Source organism: Lytechinus variegatus, chromosome 1, assembly GCF_018143015.1.
Source record: "Lytechinus variegatus isolate NC3 chromosome 1, Lvar_3.0, whole genome shotgun sequence".
In the NCBI taxonomy this organism is placed as follows: domain Eukaryota; kingdom Metazoa; phylum Echinodermata; class Echinoidea; order Temnopleuroida; family Toxopneustidae; genus Lytechinus; species Lytechinus variegatus.
The window spans coordinates 73,113,431-73,137,864 of NC_054740.1; the positions used below are offsets into that span (position 1 = coordinate 73,113,431).

Here is a 24,434-nt window from a genome sequence, read left to right on the forward strand (position 1 = left end):
AAAGTGAATGATTATGAATGTATTGGTTGAGGCGATGTATACAACAGATAGTTATTCAAAGGGAGGATTAATTGTGATTGCTTGATGGATTGAAATTGAATTGATTTGGTTGGTTGGTTGGCTGAATGAATGATTGATTTATTGATTGATCGATTGATTGATTGATTGATTGATTCATTCATTCATTGTGGTTGATTGATTGTAATTGAGTAACTCATCGATTTTGATTGTGATTGATTTTAACTTAGTGTGCCTGATTGATATTGATTATAATCTTTTTTGTATTAAGAAGTGTTTATTTGTCAACATCTTCAATTCATATACAAAATAAAACACATACATCAAGTAAAATACCATCTCTTTACAAAGTAATATATAGATACAATGAGAACTCAAATATTCAACAGTTTACATTTTCTCTTTTTTCTTGAGTGCTCCAATTGGTATCAAACATTCACAACATTAAAAAGAGATTTACCAAATATAAATCATGTGATTTATTAATCGATAACTAGTAATTGATTGTGATAGATTCACTGATTGACTAATTGATTGATTCATTACGCTTGATTATGATCGATTGACTGACTGATGGATCGACTGATTGTAATTAGTAGTGATTGATTGTTCTTGATTAGAATTGATTGATTGATCGATGGATGGATGAATTGATCGCGATCGATTGATTGACTGATTGGTTACTCGACTGTGATTATTTGATTATAATCGAACATAATCGACTCTTACAAACTTTCCTTTGTCACGCTCATGAGAAAACAATGAATAAATCTTCACCAAATTCTTACATATCTTATTCCACTTAGTTTTACTTTCCTTTTCGCTCACAATCAATGAATTACATCATGCGCTAAACAAAAATTCAAGATAAGTAAAATTGCAATAAAACCAACTAATTACATTTGATATTACACTTTGGTTTGAAATGTTTTAAACTGACTGAATACAATAAATACAATAAAGATCATGCCCATAATTTTAGCAATTGAACTGAATACTATACTGCAATGGCATTAGACATGTTAGATCAGACGTGTGCATATTCGATGCATAATAATCAGGCAGACATTTTGCACCACTCTGCAAGCTTGTTAGCTAATTTACATGTAATATTATACATTGTATCTTTGGAAAGGTCGGAGCAAAGCTCCCTCCCAGATGCTTTTCAAGTCTAGAAGCCACCTATAAGAATAAATAAGTTTAGTCACTCTAATCTACATGATTGTATGACATGGAACCCTCTCCTCCTTCCCCCTCTTCTTTTTGAGTCAACCCCAAACCAATATCGATCATCAATAATGGGAAATTTTTGGTCTTCTAATTCTCGCCGAACAGAATACAAATAATCTTATAAGACAGTGGCATACAAATCTTCACCAAAAAAAAACAGGAAAGAGAGAAGGTTGAAATATGATATTATATTCAGAAAATTACGACAAAATCTATCACAAAATTTAATTTTTGTAACAGAAATTTTGCTCGTTTGCATTAAAAAATAAATATTTTTTTGCGATGCGCCATATCTAGCACCCTCAATATTTTTTCATATTACGCCTCTGCTATAAGATTATGGTTAACCGTCTCATATAAACAAAAAATAATAGCTGTACTATATCAGAATACACTGGATTACACTCGAGTTAAAGTATTGCCATGCAAAGCAAAGGAAGCGGCATAAAGATAACTGCATTTATATTAGTGATAATCAATGCTCTCAAAGTTAGATTGCTTCCCTGTTTTGAACACAAACTCAAGAAGATTTATGTGATGGTCGGTGGGGGCGGTGTTCCTTCTGTTTGGATCCCCTATCGTCAGCTTTCTGGGGGAGTCTTTTTACCCTTTGGTTGTTGGAAGAGGGGCACTGTCTCGGGAATGGCATTGTCCGTCTGAATGTTATACGAATCCTTCACGTTCTTCCCCAATCTCTTTTGTCTGAGTTAAGAACAATAATTGGCATGAAATGAAACATATTAAGTGAATTCAATATCCATTTAAGACGCTGATTGATGGCGTAAGGTAACAATATTAATATAAGTATCAGTTTAGCTCTTGCTTGTGACTTCACTTTACACGACGAAAAAGAGTTTATTGGTGGGAAAATTGGCACATTGTACATTACCTTGACTGTGCACACGCTTAAACGAATTCTATTGTTTAATACTTAGCGTTCTCAGTAAATTACCCCGTCTTGTAAAGCAAAGGGACATTAAGTAAAGGGACAACATAAAATTCTAATCTCAAAAGACCTTGGTGGAAAGTGCGTGAATTTATTAGCCTATACCTACTTTCCACTATGTGGTTTGTCCATTACGAGAGTTGATTTTAACCTCGACCATCCGATGGATAACATTTTCTAATACTTAAATAAAATTATCTTTGTATGTTACATATTGATAAAATGCAGGATTTTGTGAAACAAACGGGAGATATTTTCATATTCTTGGGACAAATCCAAATAGTAAGTGGGTTATACCACCGGCTCCGTCATATTGCAAACTGACTAGGATATATAACCTTTGTGTGAAATAGACGATTTTTTTACAATTCCTTAATTTTCGTGTTCTACATCCGAATTGATATATATTTGGGAATATCCACTGAAACACAATTTTTTAGCCTGGACTTGCCCCTTAAGTTATTACTTCCTCAATAAAAGTTTATTTATATATGTATATATTTGTTTCGGTTTGAAATAAGAAAAAAAGATCTCACCTTTTTTTCCAATGGTGTTCAGCTACCGATGATACACAGACGACGAAGGCCATGGCTAGAAGCACAAGAGACATTATCTGTGACGTGTTATTAAAACCATACTCTTGATACAGTAAGCCTCCTGCTACCCAGGGCCCGAAGACTGTCCTGTTATCGCGGCGATGATTCCGAAGACGACGACAGAGATGATGAAGATGGTGAAATGATGACGATGATGACGACGTTTGAGAGTGAAGATACCGATTTTCGTAAAAGCAATGGGAATGAAAGCGAAATAAAAATACAATGAAAAATATTTCTTTAAGAAAAGGCATATGCGCTCTGCGCAAAAAATACAAGTCGCACAATTCTTCTTATTACATTTGCTTCTTCTTCATCATCTCATATAACCATATTTTTCCTCTTTCCACCTCCCAACTCGATATCACATTTTCTTCTGCTTACTCTTCTTATAATCTCCTTTTCTGATCCAATATTTACAACTTCTTCTTTTTTCTCCCTTGTAACATCTTATCTTAATAAGAATGACCTTTATCATGTCAAAGGCGAAGATACAATATCTGAATTCGATCATACAGAGAGAAATACACCCAGGCGTAAGAATCACAGTAAAAATATTTTACCCACCACACAACGTCAGCTGGTGGTTAATAAAACATTATTGAATAAAAAAAACGAAAGAAAGCGGATAAAAGAGGATCAGAAAGTGGTATTCAACAAGCATTAATGTCGGTGGAATGCAAGAGCGCCAGAGAAAATATGACATGTATGCTTCATATTAGAGAGTAAGACGTGTTGCTGATATGCAAGGTCCAGGGTTCAGATCTCACCTTCATGCGTCCTTAGTGAGGCAAAGTTTCTCCATTTGTCATTCTTCCACCTTTACAAAAGGCCATGTGTAGTTTGGTTAGCAATGACATGTGAGCGTTACAGCCACACGCAAGAACACTCCACAGGGAAACACATGAAAAGGTGTATAAATGGGTTACTTATAAACGTACCCTAGCGAATAGGCACAGTTGAATACTCCCGATACTACGCTGTAGGTTCGGATATCCTCTGGTAAATCATATTGTCTGGAAATTTGATAGGACATAATTATACATAAATGAAAATATCAAACCCATGTGTTCGTAGCAAGATCACGATTCAGACACCCATGTGTTAAATCATTCCGACTTGACATTAAAAAAATTATCAAAATGAAAAAAATTAATACACTTTTCTCTTATTTTCAGTTTTATTCAAAAACATTTTTTATTTGCCAAACATCATCAGTATTAGCCTAATCTTGGCCTATAGCCTCATTTCTGAAATTTGAAGTTAAGCAAAGAAAATAAATGATATAATTTCTAGTATTACGATATTTTTTTTAAGAATAGCATTATACTTACACAGCTAAACTAAACATGTCACCAATTGAAGAAACTATAACAGCGCCATCACCGATGCCAAACAACATCAAACCGATGCAAATGATCCACAAACGACTGAAAAAAATCAAGAAGATATTAAAGCAATCAAGATTTTACAGCGTTGTATGTTATGTTAAAATTAGTCTGAAGTCGATCTGTAATTGATCTGGTGGGTGTTTCATAAAGCTGTTCGTAATTTAAGAGCAACTTTAAGAACGACTGGTGATCCTTTCTTGTGGGAAATGGTATATTCATTGGCGATGGTTAAGGGCACAAGAAAGGATCACCGGTTGTTCTTAATGTCGCTCTTAACTTACGAACAGCTTTATGAAACGGCCCCCTGGAGCGTTTCATCAACATTTGTCGTATGATAAATTTATTGTCAGGTATGAAAACTTTCCTTCATTTTCTTAGCTATCAAGAAGCACCTATATAGGGATTTTCACTATTGTAAATCAGACGAAGGATCCTTTTATGAAAATGTCCCCACCCCTTTGCACCCTGGGAGTGTTTCATGATGGACTTGTCGGACGTTTTATCCGACAAATACCATAGTAACACTGCCTCTCAGCCAATGAGAATCAAGGAAAGATGTCAGATCTGACAACTTATCAAACAAAAGTGTTGATGAAACGCGGCTCTCCTGGTGTCGGTCTGCTTTCAATCTGACAACTTTACTTGATTTAGTTAAAAGCACTGTTGCCATGGTAACTGACGGGCGAAACATGACTTGTCGGATAAAACGTCCGGTAAGTCCTTTCATGAAACGCTTAACTGATCACTGACATTTTGTTTAAGTGCGTTTATGTTACCTTTTCCAATTTCAACATAAAGATACAGTTACAAAATAATGCGCTTCTTAAGCTTTATACAAAAAAATCAACAAATTCAATGTCACATTTTTTTTATGAATAAGTGTTTAAAAATGATTCAAAATTAAACACGAAAACAATTTTACAACGTGTCGAAAAATTGAAATATTTAGCGTGAAGAATATAACCGTTTACAGTTAGAGTATTGAGGGCAACCAAACCAAAAATGAACACGTCATTGTTTGAAAAAGAGGCTTGGAAGTTCTAAATGAATTGTTGAGTTACAGGGTAGTCTAAAACAGAAGTGAAATACTTATATATGAAGAGAGAGAAAGAACAGAATATACATAAATTAGATTCAGACAGGCCCATATCGTAAAAATATCTGTTTACCCCAATTATCCAATAGAAAAGTTTATATTGAAAGTATAGCGGAGATTTGTTGAAAGACAGCATTTAAGGGAATCATATTAAAAAAATCCAATTATTAACCGGTTCATTTAAAAATGGATGCTCATTATATTGGCGAAGTCGGGAACTTTACTTTTTTTTTCAACAGAAATTCATGGATAAGGTCTCAACAAGGTGTTGACGAATATATTTCCATTCTTTGGGTATTGCAGAAATCAATTAATAATATTCATGAAAATTGCAATTAATTGTGTATATTTGTATTTTTTTCAAGTTCGTCTTGCTGCACCGTAATCATCATTGTGAAATCGTTCATAACCCTCTTTCGAAGCAAACACAATAACTGAATCGGTTACACTTCGCAATTCCGAAGGTTCTTTATTCCGAAACACGTAAATTGCCTATACCTCGATGTTCGTTAATCCGGAACGTAAAAGGGTTCGTTAATCCGACCATTAGTGGCGTTATTCCGAAGATTCGTTATTCCGAAGGTTCGATAATCCGAAAAAGAAATAAGGTTCGATGTTCCGAAGGTTCGTTAGTCCGAAAACGAAATACGGTTCGTTGTTCCGACGGTTCGTTAATCCGAAAACAAAATAAGGTTCGTTGTTCCGAAGATTCGTTAGTCCGAAAACGAAATAAGGTTCGTTAATAATTACGTTTTCGGACTAACGAACCTTCGGAATCACGAACCTCATTTCGTTTTCGGATTAACGAACCTACGGAATTACGAACCTCACTTTGTTTTTGGACTAACGAACCTTCGGAATTACGAACCTCATTTCGTTTTCGGAATTACGAACCTTCGGAAATACAAACCTTCGGACTAACGAACCTTCGGAATAACGAAGCTTCGGAATTACGAATGTATGCGTCTGAATCGGTGATCACACTTACCTTGGAAGATGCAATAGAGGTGAGGGCCCAATAAGAAGAAATGCGAAGCTGTCCAAGAGAAGACCTACTATTAAACAGACTCGTGTCATGGCCTGCATTAGACAAAGGAATAAAGAGACAAATACAAAACTTGGAGAGATAAATGAATAAGAGAGGATGGGGAAGAGAGAAAAGAGAAATGAAAAGAAGATAGAAAGAGAGAGAGAGGGGGTGGGTAGTGAATAACGGAAAGGAGAGAAAGACAGAGAAGGAAGATGAGAGGGGCAGATTACAAGACATGGTCCGAGGGCACAAAATTATAGAAATATTGATCTAGATTTTTTTTAAGTTCCTTTATGAAATCATTGTTACATTGGGTCATATATTTTGTTTCAAGTGCCCATGAAACTCTTTACTTGTTAGACATGTTTCATGTGGTGGAAATGCTGGAGTAACTTACAAAAGTGTCCCCAATCCAACCCCACAATGGAGAACTTCCGGCGTAAGAACCACTGACAAGCATGAATAGCAAACCGATGTAGAAAGCGTTGTCGGTAAAGTTGGTTGCATGGACCGAGAAAGTCGGTTCTAGGAAACCGAGTGTTGCACTGCCCAAGAAAGCTGCCATCGCTATCGGCCACACCCATGGGATCCGGAGCAGTTCGGATACCGAACCGGACTCTTCAGCTTTACATTCTGAAATAAACATAGATGTGATGATTTGACAGTAAAAAAAGAAGAAGACATCGAAATATATTACAGTAAACTACAGAATAAGAATTTTTTTAAAAATCATTACAAGGGGATGCACTCAGAACGCCAAGGTGTTTTCATTTTATTTTTTCTTCAAAGCAGAAAAGAGAGAATATCTATCAAAATACAGCAAGCAGTTCCTTGCCCCTACCCATAACATATTGTCACTTTCATGTTATTTTTATTGCATTCAATTACAAACATTATTTCAAACACGCCCCTTCTATGTCTCTGAAAAGAGGATATGTAGTGCGTGCGGTCATCATGAAACATTAAAATGACCATTTACAGATAAAGAGGAAACAGCAAGCATTTGACGTCAAGAACCCAATGCACTTTTCGTATAAGAGTAGGGAAAAACCCCGCTGTAGTGGTCCACCTACACCCCCCCCAATCAGTTATATCGTGATGAGAGACCTGCGGGTCACAGTGATTCAGTTCGCTTTTCGCCTCCCAGGCTCAGGTGATGCCAAACAAATAATAACAATAGTAACATAATGGTGTTTTTTTTACATTCATAATTGCTATTCAAGGTTTCCGTCAAAAGTTCATTCGATTCCCCCATCTCTCTCTTTGTAATGTTTGTTTTGTTTTAATCACAACGAAATATCTGACGTCAAGGTGACAACATGATAAGGTTCATAATTTATTTGTAAAGCTATTATACTTCTTTCAAATTGTGCCAAAAAGGGACTTACTTTGTGATGGAAGGAAGTAAAGTGAAAAGAGCATGGAACCCAAATCCAAACCACCGATTACCACAAAAGGCAACAGGTAACTTGATTTTCCAATCTATAAAATGAAAATTGCCAGATTTATAGATGAATTAATGAAAAAGTAATAAGATTATATATAGCCAAGGATTTGATCATTAAAGTACATAAAATTAGAAGAATAATATCATCATAAGATAATAATAGCAGGGCGCGCTGGGAGAACAGTTTTCGGAACTGAAGTGGCTAACCCTGGTAAATATGCCGTTATTATTGTTATTATTAAAATATGAAACAATAATGAAAGTGGATGATTTTGAAAACTGTAGACAGAACAAAAAAAAATGTCCTCGGTCCGGTCCAGTTGAATGACACTTTCTGTTTAATTGGGAGTTGCATTAAGGAAATCGTTCAGTGCAAAATGTTTCCATATCGTTTACATTTCCTTCGGGGAATAAAATTTCTACAAATTTTCAACATTTTATGAGTTTTGGAATGTTCCAAAGCTTTTGAATGTATTGTGTTATCTTCTGGATGTGCAATCAACCTTTCATCTATGACCTGATTCCTTTGTTAAAATTCGCTTTTCTTCTGTTTCTTTTTTTTTTTGTAATGCCGAAACGAAAATACTGTTGCTTATAGGTAGTTCCACTTGTTTAATAGGGTTTTTTAAATGCAAAAAACCTAGAAAAGAGTAAAGATATTTATTTGTAACTCTTCCCAAGTCAAGTAAGACAACTGCAAAAGGATTGACACGGGAATCGCTGATCATCTTTGCATAATCAAAATGACCATCATGATAATTCAAATATTCTTTCTCATAATATAATTTCCACTCATAAAATGGATTACCGCCGCTGGCATCACGTAAATTATGCGACGTCACACACAGAGCAAGATACGCAATCAATTTATTAACCCACACATGAAAAACCAAGATGCTTATTATCGCTTTTGAATTTCTTCATTTTATTCATAGGAAGATTATGCACAAATGACCTTTCATGATTAATACATAAGTATTATGATTTGCGCATGAAGCATGAGCCGCCCGAGGCAGATCATGTTTGGGAAAGTTCATATGGAGGATGATCATCAGGCGAATGAAAAGGGGATAGCTGGCTTTAACTCGAATCATTATTTGAGATGTTGCCGTTTTGCAGCATTACACATTTTGTAGATTAAAAGATCAGGAATATTCTGATCTAAATTTCAAAGATTTGAAAATAATCTCAAAAGACTTAAGTAAAGGGACCGTAATGAATGAATGTACACACTGACGAAAATATATAGAGATAAAAAATTAATAGATTTCTAATGTAATCTTATATAGATATGGGGATTAATTGCAATAAATTTAGTCATGCTTTTACAGGCTAATGTTTGAAGTGTTTTTACCATTGTTTCAATGATAATGTATAATGACTGATAGATATAACAAACAACGATAATTATAATAATGTGCTTCTATGGCACATTTTCTATGTGATAAAAATGGAGAATGTTACCTGATAAAGGAGTCCACCAAAGAGAGGTCCTAGTAAGAGACCGAGACCTGCTGTAGTTTCGAGCAAACCCTGATAAAAAAAGCAAAGATTCAAAATTAACTTGTTTTCAAAGGGGGTGTGTACAAAAGCATTGAGTTTAATTCGCTTCATAATTATCATTTATGTATGTGAAGAAACAATTCATATGGAGAAAACATTTAGACCAGTTTTAATCATGATATAAGGACACTCTGCTGCACAAATGCACTATGATTTGATAATACTCGTTTTTGCTTCTTTATCAATAATATTGATCGTCCATCGTTATTTAAACCGATTCTTACCGAGCATCAATTAAGTGAAAGAAGTGTTAAGTCGTGATCTTGATATCAGGAGATTTCTCTCCGTGACGTACCGAGGATTCAAGAACGCAGTAAATCTATATAAAATACACTGCAAAAAACTCCGGTGTTGATTTAACACCAGTCCGGAATCTATATCTGTCTATACACCAGAGAAGTGTTAAACAACACCAGTTTCGTTTTGGTCTTACACCAGATATGTGTTTATACAACTCTAAAAAATGAAGTGCTAATTCAGCTCTTAAAGACCGTGTATATGACTGCACTTCGGAGTGCTGATTTGTCTAGTTCAAATTTGAACGAGAAAAATCAGCAATCCGAAGTGCAGTCACTATACACGCTCTTTAAGAGCTGAATTAGCACTTCATTTTTTAGAGTGTACAACACCAATCACACTCTAAAAAAGGATTGGTCAAAATGACCAATCTGTTGGTTAATATGTGTCCGACCAATAAAATTGGTCAAAAGCAACCAAATTATTGGTTCAAATCGACCAAAATTTTGGTTGATATTGACAAATTTTATCGGTCGGACACATATTAACCAAAAGATTGGTCATTTTGACCAATCCTTTTTAAGAGTGTAGTATTAAAACAGTATTGGTTTGATTCCAAACTGGTGTTGTTTCAATACTTTTCTGGTGTGGACATAATTATATAGATTCTGGGCTGGTGTTAAATCAACACCGGAGTTTTTTGCAGTGTACCGTTTTGATTCACCAATTTTCGACAAAGACTTCTTGGTCGCTCTTTGTCATGAAGGGCATGTTCTCTGTTCTTGAATCACGTACGTCGTTGTGCGCGCGAAACTCTCTAATGATTCCATATAATAATAGCGGCATATTTACCCAGGGTAACCACTTCAGTTCCGAAAACTGTTTTCCCAGCGGGCCCTGCTATTATTACCCCGGCTTTAGCACGGCTACCTTGATCGGGCGCTCGAGCATTCGAGGAATTTCTTCCTACCGGGTACCCATTTACCTCACCTGGGTCGAGTGCAGCATAATGTGGATACATTTCTTGCTGAAGGAAATAACGCCATGGCTGGGATTCGAACCCACGACCCTCTGTTTCCAAGTCCGAAGACTAATCCACTGGGCCACAACGCTCCACAATGATTCCATATAAGTGAAAAAAAAATTGTCAGAATTTAATACATCCCGGTTAACTGGCTATATTGCTAGTTTGTTATCAGCACAGGGTGCCGTTTCATAAAGGTGTTCGTAAGTTAAGAGCGACTTTAAGAACGACTGGTGATCTTTTCTTACGCGCTAAACCTTCGCCAATTCAATATACATCTCACCGCAAGAAGGGATCTCCAGTCGTTCTTAAAGTTGCTCTTAACTTACGAACAGCTTTATGAAATGCCCAACAGGTTTGTTGATTTCATAACCAATTATTAATTTACTAAACTTTCGGAATAGGGGCTATTCTACTTACTACTGTTCGGGCGATATGATTGGGGAATGTATTTGCGTTGATGGTCATAGTAGCCGTTACCGATGTCCCCACACCGAGGCCTACCATAATACGAGTGATGTAAGCAAATGCGATGAAAGCTGTCGTAGAATGAAGTTTGACGCAATACCTTGAAGAAAAAAAAATTCAGTCGATTACAGATTGTCGTTTTCCTGACGTAGGAACCAGGCGCCGAAATGATGCATTCTTTTCCGGGGGAAAATATCAATGACGCCATCCTAAGAATCACGATTAAACATGGATAAAACCAATTAATCCTAAATAGGTATCTTTGTTCCACATGAACAAAGTCTGTAGATGGGAAAAAATATAATCGCATGATGGAGCAGTTGTAATAAATCGCTTTAGTAGCTCCATGGTTATACTTGTCTGGTGACATTACTAAAATGTCTTTCTTTGACTTTGATGATTAAAGACGACATCAAAGGCATTTCCGATTATCATTGGGATATTCTATCTTTGCCACGATCGTGACGGTGCACAAAGATGTTGGAATTTCCTAAACACAATCCCACAAAAGCATATCAGATCTTTTGGTAGGGTCAAAGCTGATATGACATTTGACAGTGATTGATTTTAATAAGATGGTCAAAACTTACCCAAATAATACATTTCCTGCAGCTTCGAGGAATAGACCCGACACAAGGGTCACTTTTGCACCAATCATTGGTAACTATTCAGGAGATCGATAGTGGTAAAGATTAGAAAAAATATAACGATTCATTAATTAGGGAAATGCGAAAAGTATACTATTATAATTAATAATTTAACTTAACATATTTGTGATACAGTCGAGTTGGTTGGGCTGATCTTCCCCTAATAATTTCAGCTGCTTGCAGTGGAGTACCGAGCCCCCCCCAAAAAAAAAATTGAGGGGTGCAATATTTTACATGTGTGATAAGATTTCCTAAGTCGCGATCGAGCGAAGCGAGAGCGCAAAGATTTTTATCTTAACACAAATTAAAATGTAATTTTGTGATGAAGTTTGACAAAATATGTAAAAAAAATACAATTTTCTCGTTTTTTGGTCGTAGAACTTTAATTTTTTGGGGATGGCCCCAAGCTTCCTCCATCTATACGTAACCGAACACAGAGTTACAGGTCCTCCCCCCCCCCTCTTTACTCCTCCATCACAGCTGACTACCCGTCTCTTCTTGTCCACTTTCCTTCCCATCCCTCTGGCTCAATCCCTCTCTTCTCCTCCAAGTCATATCCTTAACTTTTTACTTGATCCCCCTGTTCCCGTTCGAACTTACAAATTTGCCAACTAATGGAGATGAGATAGTAGACATGAGAGCTTGTAGACTAAAGATGATCGCAACTTCTATATCCTTCAATCCTCTACGATGAGCCTACAGCAGAGAGAGACGTCAAAATGTCAAGAGCACATCCCGTCAAATGACAAAGAACAGCTGGGAGGTCTTTGTCTAAAATGGGTGAACCGAAACAGCATTTTCGTCCGGAGTTTCGGGGCTGACGAAAAATTGCAAATATACGTCGTTGGTCCGGGGTCCGGGACGAAACTGATGTTTTGGTTCACTAATAATAATATCGACAAAGACCTCTTGGATACTTTTTATCAGAGAAGGCATTTGACAATACATTTGCTATGTTCTTAAACATGTCTAGCGTCGTGTAAACAAAGACTCCCACTGACTTAAGTTTCTTTATTTTATTGAAATTGACAGAAAGAAATTGACAGAATTTAATGTTACATTGGTAATAATTATACGGGTAGGAACTAAGCATAAACAAAAAAAAAATGATTGAATTACAGGGTCCCTGCACTTCAAACATTGTGGTTTAAACGACACCTATATTCCATTAAGAAACTTAAAGAAAATACATATTGTTAATGTTAGCAAAATGAAAGGACGACGAGTATATAAAAAATACATGGCTAAGATATACATATGAATTCTGAAAGAGACAGCATCATTGGGAAAATTCGGCTTTAATTAAAACAACACTCCAACACTCACTGTCTCAATACAAGATGAGTTTTCATAAGCGATGAATACATTATGCAGACATTTAACTTACAGACCCTCAAAATCACACTACATCAAAACAATTAAACATACAATTAGGTCAATTAGCTTACTAATTCTGAATGATTATAGAGTCGGTGTGTATTAACAAAATGAATAAAGTGACATTATGCAAACTATCAACAGGTCAATTAGCTAATTGTGTATCACACGTTTCACTTGCTTTGTACACACCACAGTGACTTTACCCCAAATCCCTAGATTACTGTATTACATCAGCCTTTTAATTGTATTAGTTTAACTCTGATTCGGAGCGCTTAGAATAACCAATGCATCAACCAGACTCACTTCGTTTGGGAAGAATGGTGCCATTATCGAAAAAGCCAGCCAGCTTATAAATGTTGACACGACAAGACAGAGGAAAGTGATCATATCCGACTTTGTTATTTTATATTTTCCACAACTGTCGTCATCACGATGCTCGTTGTCGACATCATCAGAGTTTGTATCCTCTTCATCAAGTCGCCCTCTAATTTCACCTTTCCGCAGTAAAAAATCCTTTAGAATTCTGTCATTTTCCAGCGTTTCCAACCCGCGCTTGTCTATTTCAAGGCCCTGTCCCTTGTTTTCCATATTATGAAGTAAATCAGCTTCTGATTGGCTGGAAGTATTCAAACCCGCCTCTGATAGGTCCGTTGCAGATGACGACACCTTTTCATATCCAAAATGACTCTCGGATGTCATGAAAGAAACTCGTTTACTTCTCTTTCTCGGCATGTTGTCTGCATATCAATACACCTGCAACGAAATAATACAGTTTTAAGCATGGTTGGTAAAAGAAACCAAAATCTCGTCCCAAAAATGACTCATATTTTATAAATGAAATAACGAGGGTATTACATAGTTGCACGACCCATCACAATCTCATATAAAAGCTTTCTTTCAATCATATTTTTGTTCCCATTTTTTTGTTCTCATTGATTACTTCTGAAAATTTATATTCCTACGACAGTCATCCCAGTGCAGCCTTTCAGTTGTGAATAATCTCTTTTACAATATTAGAGAGTGAGAGATAAAGGAATTGAACATAAACGCTATTATCTATATAAAAGAGAAAGTGATAATATTTCGTTATACAGACAAAATCGTCTTTTGAATAAACAGACGGAGGGGGGCTAAATCAGCCCCCTCGCCATTTTCGCGATAAATCCGCCGCGCATTTTGTTTTGACCGCGTCGCTCGCTGACTTTTTACTTTCAAGACTCGCGCAAGTTTGAGTCAAAATTGTGACCTCCGTGTATACAAATCCAATGTATATCGTGTTTTTAGCCAAAATTCATAATTGTATCATTATTTTTCATTTTACTAATTAAAATCAATTAATTTCATCTTGTTTATAATCAAAATAAAGTTCTCGACAATTTCTATGAAAAAAGTCGAAAAACAAAGAAATACATAAGACATTTAGAAAGAAATACATAAGAAAATAAATGCGATGTTGAAAAAAAATAACATTATCAGATCCCAATAAAGAGTCTGTGTACCAAAATATAGCATTTTATGGGCATGTTTTAGTTAATTAGAGAAAACTTTTGATTTTACGCATAAATTAGCATAATCAATTTGCAATGAGATTTTTCACAGAAATTGATCCTATAAAAGTTTTGTAGATTATGCCATGGATAACGCGCGTGCAAATTTTCGTCGCGATCGCGTGATCGACGGCCGAGATAATGGGGGGGGGGCTGAATAACTCGGCCCACCCCCCCCCCCCCCGTCGTCTTAGGCGTCGAAATAGCCCACTCTATTTACGGTTCAGATGACCCGATATATGATACGCAGATATTGATATCTAGATACTATTATTTTTCAGTCATGATGCGGGTAAACCTCACATCAATCAGCTCAACGTATACGTTGGAGTTACAATGACGGTTTGGATTGGCGGCCCCTAACTATACTTTTCTTTTAAAGAAATACTAGATTTTTCTTATAGTCCTGGATATGTTCAAAATAAAGCAAAAATTGTACAACCCGCTCTGCAAACATTTCATGTTGCTAGTTAGAAGTCCGCCTGAAGATTACAAAACCTGATCCTCTTGATAAATAGATAGATAGATAGATAGATAAATCATATTCAAAATTAATTTTCAAAATTAAAGTTTTACAACTGCTAATGCAGCTGCAGCAACTACTTCTGCTACTACTATTCTACTACTACTATTCTACTACTACTACTACTACTACTACTACTACTACTACTACTACTACTACTACTACTACTTCTACTACTACTACTACTACTACTACTACTACTTCTACTACTTCTACTACTACTACTACTACTACTACTACTACTACTACTACTACTACTACTACTACTACTACTATTACTACTTCTACTACTGCTACTTCTACAACTACGACGCCGATGAAGACGATGACATTGACGATGTCAATGACCACTACTACTTCTACTGCTATTAATACTTACATTACAGCTGCTGCTGCTGCTACTATTACTACTACTACTACTACAACTAGTACTTCTACTACTACTACTACTACTACTACTACTAATACTAATAATAATAATAATACCATGACTACTACGACTAATATTACTCCTACCTCTACCACTATATGTTGCTGCTGCTGCTACTACGAGTAGTACTACTACTACTATACCTCTACTCCTAATAATAATCATGATAATAAATTCATCCGTACTCTTAATTATTTGTATATACCTTACTCATCAGCAGCGCAATGAGGCAAAAATTCGAGATCCGAGATATGGAGCGCCGATTCTTGAAATTTCGTGTGAAAAAATGAAAATATTAACATGAATTATTAATTTTGTAATATATATTTGTGTAAAAAGAAAAAAAAATAAAATGTGTTAGTTTTTCAGTTTCAAGCAGATTCTATAAAAATTATGATGTTAAAAAAATGCAATGCATTCAGTTATTTAAGAATAAATCGTGCAAGAAAGGGGTGCTTCTCAAATTACACGCCCCCTCCCACACCCACCACTAACGCACACAACACCAGTGTTGCTAATATAATATATGTATACATGTATATAAAAAGCCGACACCGTGAAATAGCTTGTCCATTCTACAAATTAAAGTGATTCATTCGAAAGTGGGTAAAAGCTACGTGGATGATAATCATCATCAATTATTCGGTAAATTAGAGAGGGGAAAGGGGGTATCAGAGTCTGTGAAGCTGCGCGCGTTGGGAATAATATCTTCGTATAATGGACATACAACTTGGAATTTGTAATAAGAAGTCCTCATCTTGTTTAAACCATTATAAAACTTTGACGTTAGCGCGGTTGAGTGATATGACTCAATGTCTTCCGAATACAGTTTGTATTGATTGTACCATTTGCTGATACTCGAAATGATATTGTATTTTTTTAATGCACTGCATTGGCACTCGTACTGATTTGATAATAATAATGATAATAACAATAACAATAATAATGCTGATAATAATAATAGTAGTAACAATAATGATGATAATATTAATACATTTCTTTTCCATATTGATTAAATGCTCAAGGGGCTTAGAAGAGAGTAAAGCATAATAGTAAACATGGTAAAGAGAACTTAGATAAGTACAAGCAAAGGTACATTATAAATGAGGAAAAATGTATGTCTTCAAACCTGGTACCTGGTGGTGAACAAATGCAATTCAAGGTTTCCCTTAACGATTTACTTCTTTTCTTAAGAAGTTTTTATTGTCAATAACTTCAATTCATACATGTCATATACAAAAAAAATACATACATCAAATACAATATATCTTTACAAATTAATTCAGGAATACACTGTAAACTCATATAGTTAACAGTTTACATTGTTATCTTTTTTTCCTTTAATGTTACAATAAAACCTAATCAAACTCAATTTTTTCTAGTGTCAAAATATTCATAACATAACAGATTTTAAATACACAAAACCAATCATTAATACAACCTAGTCGAACTGAAGCCATTAACAAAGATTTTCCATAACCCCCCTTTCCACACCTTTGTCTCATTCCTCAAATATTTCATATCCTTCAACAACATCAGCCTCGGGCCCCCAACCTACCTACCACCCCCCCCCCCCGACCCTTTGTTGTTTATATAAAGGAGTTTGAAAATAGCCAAGAAGCAAGACAAATAAATGAGAAAAGAAAAGAAACACACGGAAGCAAAACAAAACAATACAAACCCCCTTCCAACCCAAGGCATGTGTCCCCCTACCTTCTACCCCTCCCCCATACCCCCCCCCCCCCGCCATGCCCTTCATCGTATGCTTATTTTGTGAAGGTGCCGTGGCCGAGTGGTCTAAGGCGCCTGGCTATACATGGAAAGTGCGGAGTTCGATCCCAGGCCGCGGCACCTATACCCGTGAGCGAGGCATTTAATCTACAATGCTCTTTTATCCTGCTTTCAAATAAATGGAAATGCTATATGCATTATTGGTAACTAGGTGTGCACTTGTTAAAAAAAAATACCATGTGCTACCCCCCCAAAAAAAATACACGTAAAAAGGATGTCCTTTTCAAGATAGGGCACGTTACGTACGAAAGTCGTAACGTAATATATAAGGGTGTCAAAAACATTAAAGTAATGAAAAACTGGTATCTATTTTCGCTCGGAAAGCTAAAATGTTTTATAAAGGATGTAATTTTTGCCCCAACAGTCAACACTACCTGTTTAGAGTCCATGCAAACCTAATGATGTAGGTAAAGGTAAAACCGACGACCGAAGACCGTGACATTTAACAATTAAAATAATATCGCTGTACTTGCCTAGGGGTTCAATTCAGAGAATTTTGCTTCCAATACTTGTTATAGGGTCACACACGCCAATACTAAGTTGAGGGGTGCATTTTTTAGTGAAAATATGGGAGATATTGTTTAGGGTGCTTTTCGACCGGATAAACAAAGACATCAATTTCAAAAGGTGTTTTATATCACTTTTAAGATCAACATTAGCCACTTTTTTTATAAATATAATACAGATTAGTGATCTTAGTGATACTTGCACTCAAAATTAGCCCCCCCCTCGTTGGAAGAATATACTAAAAATATAAAAATGGCGGGAATAAAGCAGGGGGTGCTTCCAAAAGAAGAACAAAACAATTTTCAATCAATAGGTAGTGCAATGAGTCAGGTGTGTTGCTTTGTCGGTGTAAGAGTGTTGCCTCGCAGTTAAAAATTACCATTGAATACAGCTCCCGAACCGATAAAAAATAAAAAAAAGTGATTAATACCCTGGTCACATTTGCTCTACGGCGAGTCGAAAACAGTCATTTTCACATTTTATGTATACGAGCTACATTATAGAGGTGGTTTGTATGAAAATGAATAAAACGGCTGTTTTCGACTAGCCGTACGGCCGTCGTAGAGTAAATGTGACCATGGTATTACCATCGCCATTTTTTTAAAGAAGAAAGTGTGTGGAAAAGCAGGGTTTTTTCGTTTCAGAGAGCAGATGTGATATAAATTATTAAGTATGAACAAAATATATAAACTTGGTATGTTTTTGTTCAAAAGGGTATAAATTGAAAGGCTACGGGGGTGTTGCACGAAAATAGTTGCGATCAATCGCAAATATTCTGTAGCAATTTTACAGTTGATTGATCACTTTTAACTTTAGCAAATCAGATTACACTCCTTGTTTCATGGAGCAGATTAGCAATCAATCGCAACTTTGCAATTAATTGCACGGCATCTGCTTGATTTCGGTAACGAAAATATACTTGTAATTGATCGCAAGTTTCTTGCAATGCCCATGCGGATGATAAATTCAATGGGGCTGCGCCACATGGAGGGCGGGGACGATTTTTCAAACAGTGAAAAGGGAGAATTGGGAAAGAAAGAAGGAAGGCAAGCAGAAAAATAGAGGATGGGTAAGACCTATAGCTATGAAAATAAAAAAAAACCAAAACATTACGTCAGTTTGATTGTCTTCGCCCCCCTTCCATCAAAATGCTCCAGTGTTGCCCTTATTTTAAGTGAGGATTTAGAACTCTTTCATGACTCAAGATGACTTTATTAAAGGTGAACGTGGGAGTGCTGCCCTGTTCCTCATTCATTGTTATTCTCTTTTACTCAATGGAATTCCATTGAGTTTAGTCACCTTCAAAGGGTCAATGTCATCGAATACACACAGAGTCTTTTCAACTTCAAAAGGAAAATCAGGTATTTGCATGATATAGACCTATAAATATGATTCATGGTTTATGGTTAAACTGCAAATATGTGTCAATATTGGTATATCCGTATTATAATACACGAACAGGGCAAAGTCCAGCATATAACATCCAGGGCGAAACCACAGGGGTGGAGCAGGGGCAACTAACCCTCTGATTTTCAAAAAGTAAAAAAAAAAGACAACGGGAACCCTCCCTCTTTCCAAAAAGGGGAACGAAGGGCATAGGCCTATAGACGTACATGTATATGGATTACTGTAACTATTTTCTGTATTATTCAATAAAGAAAATTGACGCTGTCACCTTGATGTCGCCCCCCCCCCATTGGCGTAACAGGCGGGGGCAGGGGGGGCAAACTGCCCCCCCTGGCGGATTTCACCGGGAAAATAAAAGAAAAACGGGAAAAATAAAAAAAAAGGAAGAAGAAAGAACGGAAAGGGGAAAAGGGAAGGAAAAAGAAAGGGAAAGGAGAAAAAAGGGGAAAAGGAAAGGAGGAAAAGGAAAGAGAAAGGGAAAAGCGAAAAGAAAACGAAGAAAAAACATTTTTTTTTAAATGGAAAAGGAATTAGGAAAGCGGGTAATTGTACTAAAGAAGAATATTTGTGAAAGAACAAATCATTCCGAGATAGGCCTATAAATATGTCTTGCAAACTAAAGCACGGTGAGAAATAAATTAAGAGATGGCAAATTGGAAAACAATAGCGGGAAATGAAGGTAGAATGGTATTAGTCAAAAGCTATATTGGAAAACAAAGAAAAGGGACAAGAAAAAAATTAATAACACAACCGGGCTGCCGATGATTGAAATTAAAGGTCAAGTCCACCTCAGAAAAATGTTGATTTGAATCAATAGAGAATAATCAGACAAGCACAATGCTGAAGATTTCATCAAAATCGGATGTAAAATAGAAAAGTTATGACATTTCAAAGTTTCGCTTATTTTTAACAAAATAGTTATATGAACGAGCCAGTTACATTCAAATGAGAGAGTTGATGATGTCACTCACTCACTATATCTTTTGTTTTTTATTGTTTGAATTATACAATATTTCAATTTTTACGAATTTGACGATTGGGACCTCCTTGCCTGAAGCACAAAATGTTAAAATAATGGAATTCCACGTGTTCAGGGAGGAATGAAACTTCATTTCACATGACAATGACGAGAAAATCAAAATATTTCATATTTCAAACAATAAAAAACAAAAGAAATAGTGAGTGAATGACATCATCGACTCTCTCATTTGGATGTAGCTGGCTCGTTCATATAACTGTTTTTGTGAAATGAAGCGAAACTTTGAAATGTCATAACTTTCTTATTTTACATCCGATTTTGATGAAATTTTCAGTGTTATGCTTGTTGAATTTTTCTCTTTTTATTCAAATCAAGTTTTTGTTGGGGTGGACTTGTCCTTTAAAGAGCGGGAAGAAAGATTGACTGCATACAACATTGTACTATAAGTTTGCAAAATTTTAGGCAAATAAGCAACCCGGGGATTTGCCCCACACCCAACGCATATAGGTAGGGACTCTTCATTTATAACCTTCAAATGGCTCTATGACGCATTTCCCGTTCAATCACTTTCAAACACTGGCATACAGGAGGGGGGGGGGGTCTTGGTTCCAAAATGGAAGAAATTATAGGAGAGAACGTATAAAAATGAAATGAGTGGAAACAATGAAATGTTTTATTTGCTGAATATAATAGGACAATCTATCACATAATTGCAATTCAATTTCAATAGGCATTTTTTTCCAGCTCGCTTTGCACGCTGGCGACTTTTTACAAATTTTTTCCCACATTGGTATGTTTTGCCCCCTCAAAATATTTGGTTAATTACGCAACTGGGTTGAATAGATGTGTTGTGTAAAAGCTATATTCTGTATATGCCCGCGATTTGATTAGAATAGCAGCAATCTGCGAGGTTTAAATGGCTTTGATATCAAGAAGTTCCGGGGGCTCCGCCCCGGACCCTTACCACACAGCACTGCGTATGGAAGGCTTGAGCCATGGCCCAAAAAAGTTTTACAAACAAGAAAAACAAAAAAAGGAGAAAAGAAAAGCATAGGAAAAGTGTAGGATATGATTTAAATTACTGAATATGTAAAAAAAAAACTAAAAGTTAGATTCACATGAAAAGGTAATTTTTTCGCTCGCTTCGCTCGCTCGAGATTTATATAAAGCAGCTTTTTAGCACATGTGCTATATTGCGCCCCACTTTTTTCACTCTCTACGCTACTGCCCCAAAGAATCCTGTTCACAGTGGCGTACAGACCAAAAAAAATCTAAAGAGAGAGGAATGAAATTCCATTTTTGCGATATCATGTCAAAATATATCACAAATTTGGATTTTTATAGTAAAAACGTCAAAATTTTTGCTCGCTCACAACTTTTTAAAGATAAATTCTGCCCGATACGTGATATCTGGCCTTCTCAAAATAGTCGTTTCATTACACCATTACGCCTGTTCATACCATGACCGGGAAATTGTTGGATCTTGCCCCCCCCCCCCCCGCCGGTCACCGACCCCTGTTACGCCGCTGTCGCCCCATCATCATTTTCAACATCGACTCTCTCCCTCTCTCTTCTATCTCCTTCCCTCTCCCTAATTCTATCTCCCTCTATAATCATAATATAGCTCTATGCTACAATCTCTCTCACACCCATCCCACAAGGACAAACGCCGTCATACACAATACACCGGTTCTTAGGCCTATTAGCAGCCTTGAAAGCAGAGAATTATCGTATGAATACTTCTCATTCAGATATTAGCCAGATAATCCAGACAATGGAATGATGTTTCTTCTTTTCACTATCATGGTTTTACGACAAATCATCCATGAATTCTAAATCGCCTTTTACGTATGCCTCCTTGCATGATAATGGTATAAGCCCACTTTTTATTGACAACACTATTGTCAAACAAGGCCCTACCTCCCTGCTTGCTCTTCAAAACATTTGAATTTAAAAGGATTTTGTTTGTTTTATATACTTTGCATTGGTCATGACAGGTCCATACACTGACATATTTGTGCAATGGTGCAGGATATAGAGGACAGGGCGGTCTCCTCCCTGTTATTTTAAAGGACGATAATCGATAATACACACACCCACTCTTATATATATATATATATATATATATATATATATATATATATATATATATATATATAACAAAATATGCTGAAGATAAATGGTAATGCTTTCAAAGCCAATATAGTTTATATATATAGTATATATATATACATACTTAAAAAGTTATGAAATGTGGGAAGGACGAAGAAAAGTGGAGCATTGACAAATCATGGGTCTTGGACAAAATGATATCTCAGTTATTTCGTTGCCAAACCAAGCTGCCCCTCTACTAGGTCTATGTGGCCCAATTTGGTATGGATGCCGTTTTTTAAGGTAATTTATAGCTAGGGCTCCAAGTATGCATAAAAATGTACTGACATAGCACCGCATCTTACAAAGTACAGAACCCATTAAAAGTTATGGCCGACAAAAGTTACAGCGCTTATCTGATAGATCATACTCGCTTTGACGCCCCTGACACACACATTGTGACCAAACACGAGGAAGCCATTGTAAATGACCATTGCAGTTTTAACCCAAAATAAAGTTCCAATTTGTATTGAAAAATGATACGTCGCCATACACACTCGGCATGAAACTGACCACACAACGTGAAAGCACTCATCCTTTGCACTCTTTGGCTAAAAAAATTAAACATTGGTGAAAATGGACAATTTAGCAAAAGAAGAAAATCTCACCTACTTTTCTCTTCAAAATGATAGTCCCGCAATGTTGAACAGCATCATTGCATGTGATAGATCCTCCCATTTTCTTCCGAAATCCGCATCCTGGTAGATTTGGATCAGAAGGCGTGGCTACCTTTCAAATTAAATCAAGAACGAACGAAATAATTTACTGTGTCACTCCTCCCGGACTCATTTTACAACAGGGACAGTTCTCCTTCTACGAGGGCTGGCAGAACAGTCCATACGCAACTTGAACTACATTATAGTCACCCCGCCATCATAGCCATAGGACAACTTTACGGTATTTTATCACTTTGAGTAATGCATTAATTCCCCGTGTTTACACCGAAAAGGTAAATACGTATAACTGCAGTACATGGAAAATAGGTCGAGAAATTGTAAAGACCACAACACGACGTAATGAATTCACTACCCCTCGTAATGAGAGGTGATTGCTTGCAAATCAGTGAGGCATTCTACACGGATTCGGACGAGGCGTGTTTCGATTCTTCGGGGAGCCAATGTAATTATGCTCTGCTTCTGAAAGCGTTGGATATCGTCATTATTTCATGGCGTACAGAATTGTTATAGATAATTATCCATGCATAAAACATGAAGGACATCGAATTGTCAGAAATTTAGGAATTTACAAAGCAAAAGAAAAACAAACAATAGGAAAGATAAAGAGAAAAAAGTGAAATATCAAGATTAATCTAATCTAAGATAACCTAATATCTTAGATGAAATATAGCATAAAATAGTTAATATTTTTATCTATTAGTGTTTATTGGTATCTACAATAGTTGTTTAATACAATTTCACGTAAATTCTAAAAGGCTTCTAATGCAGTTTAATAAGTCATAGGTGGATCCCGGGTGGCGGCCCCTCCGCCCCCCCCCCCCCGATCCATCTGGATCCGTTCATTATATATAGAACCAGGCCAATGATACATTTATATCAATAGGGCTAATTATGTATTCTTGAGGTCGCATATTGGGGCCCCATGGACCGATTCCGACAAAATTTGTATTGTTGGGGTTTATCATCATGCTCAACCTAACTATGGTATATAAAAAAAAAGGTAAAGACTAAAGAATATTGATGATGTCACATTTCGGTACTCTATTTGATCCTGGATTTTTTTTACTTTTTCATCAATCTGTTTGTAATATTAACCGGAAGGAATGATTTCACTCAATAACAATATGTCATACTGCAAGAAAATATTGACTGAGAAAAACAATGTCAAAGGTCATTACGGGTAGATACGAAAACCATAACACTATAAAGCCTACTACCATCATCATGATAACCATTATCATTATCTATTGTTATTATTATCGTTATCATCATCATTATTGTGATCATACTTGTCATAATGATTCATCCTATTAAGATATCACGATGTTCAACCTAAATTTTTTGGGGAT

The 24,434-nt window shown here is 36.1% G+C and overlaps 1 protein-coding gene across 2 annotated transcripts; it reads right to left on the minus strand.

Annotated features, from left to right (window-relative positions):
- Nucleotides 1-1,534: 1,534 nt before the first annotated feature.
- LOC121422357 (MFS-type transporter SLC18B1-like) lies at nt 1,535-23,522 on the minus strand. Of its 2 annotated transcripts, none has more exons than XM_041617348.1 (13): nt 23,021-23,522; nt 13,377-13,826; nt 12,294-12,389; nt 11,637-11,710; nt 10,999-11,146; nt 9,219-9,287; nt 7,696-7,789; nt 6,705-6,940; nt 6,266-6,357; nt 4,125-4,220; nt 3,732-3,806; nt 2,731-2,877; nt 1,535-1,950 (listed from the first exon to the last, which is right to left on the minus strand). In XM_041617348.1, exons 2-13 carry the CDS (start codon nt 13,803-13,805, stop codon nt 1,830-1,832), a joined length of 1,677 nt encoding a protein of 558 aa, XP_041473282.1. In that variant the 5' UTR covers nt 13,806-13,826; nt 23,021-23,522; the 3' UTR covers nt 1,535-1,829. The 2 variants fall into 2 exon arrangements, with proteins under 2 accessions (XP_041473282.1, XP_041473292.1); XM_041617358.1 differs by having other exon boundaries at nt 23,017-23,522.
- Between the last annotated feature and the right edge of the window lie 912 nt (nt 23,523-24,434).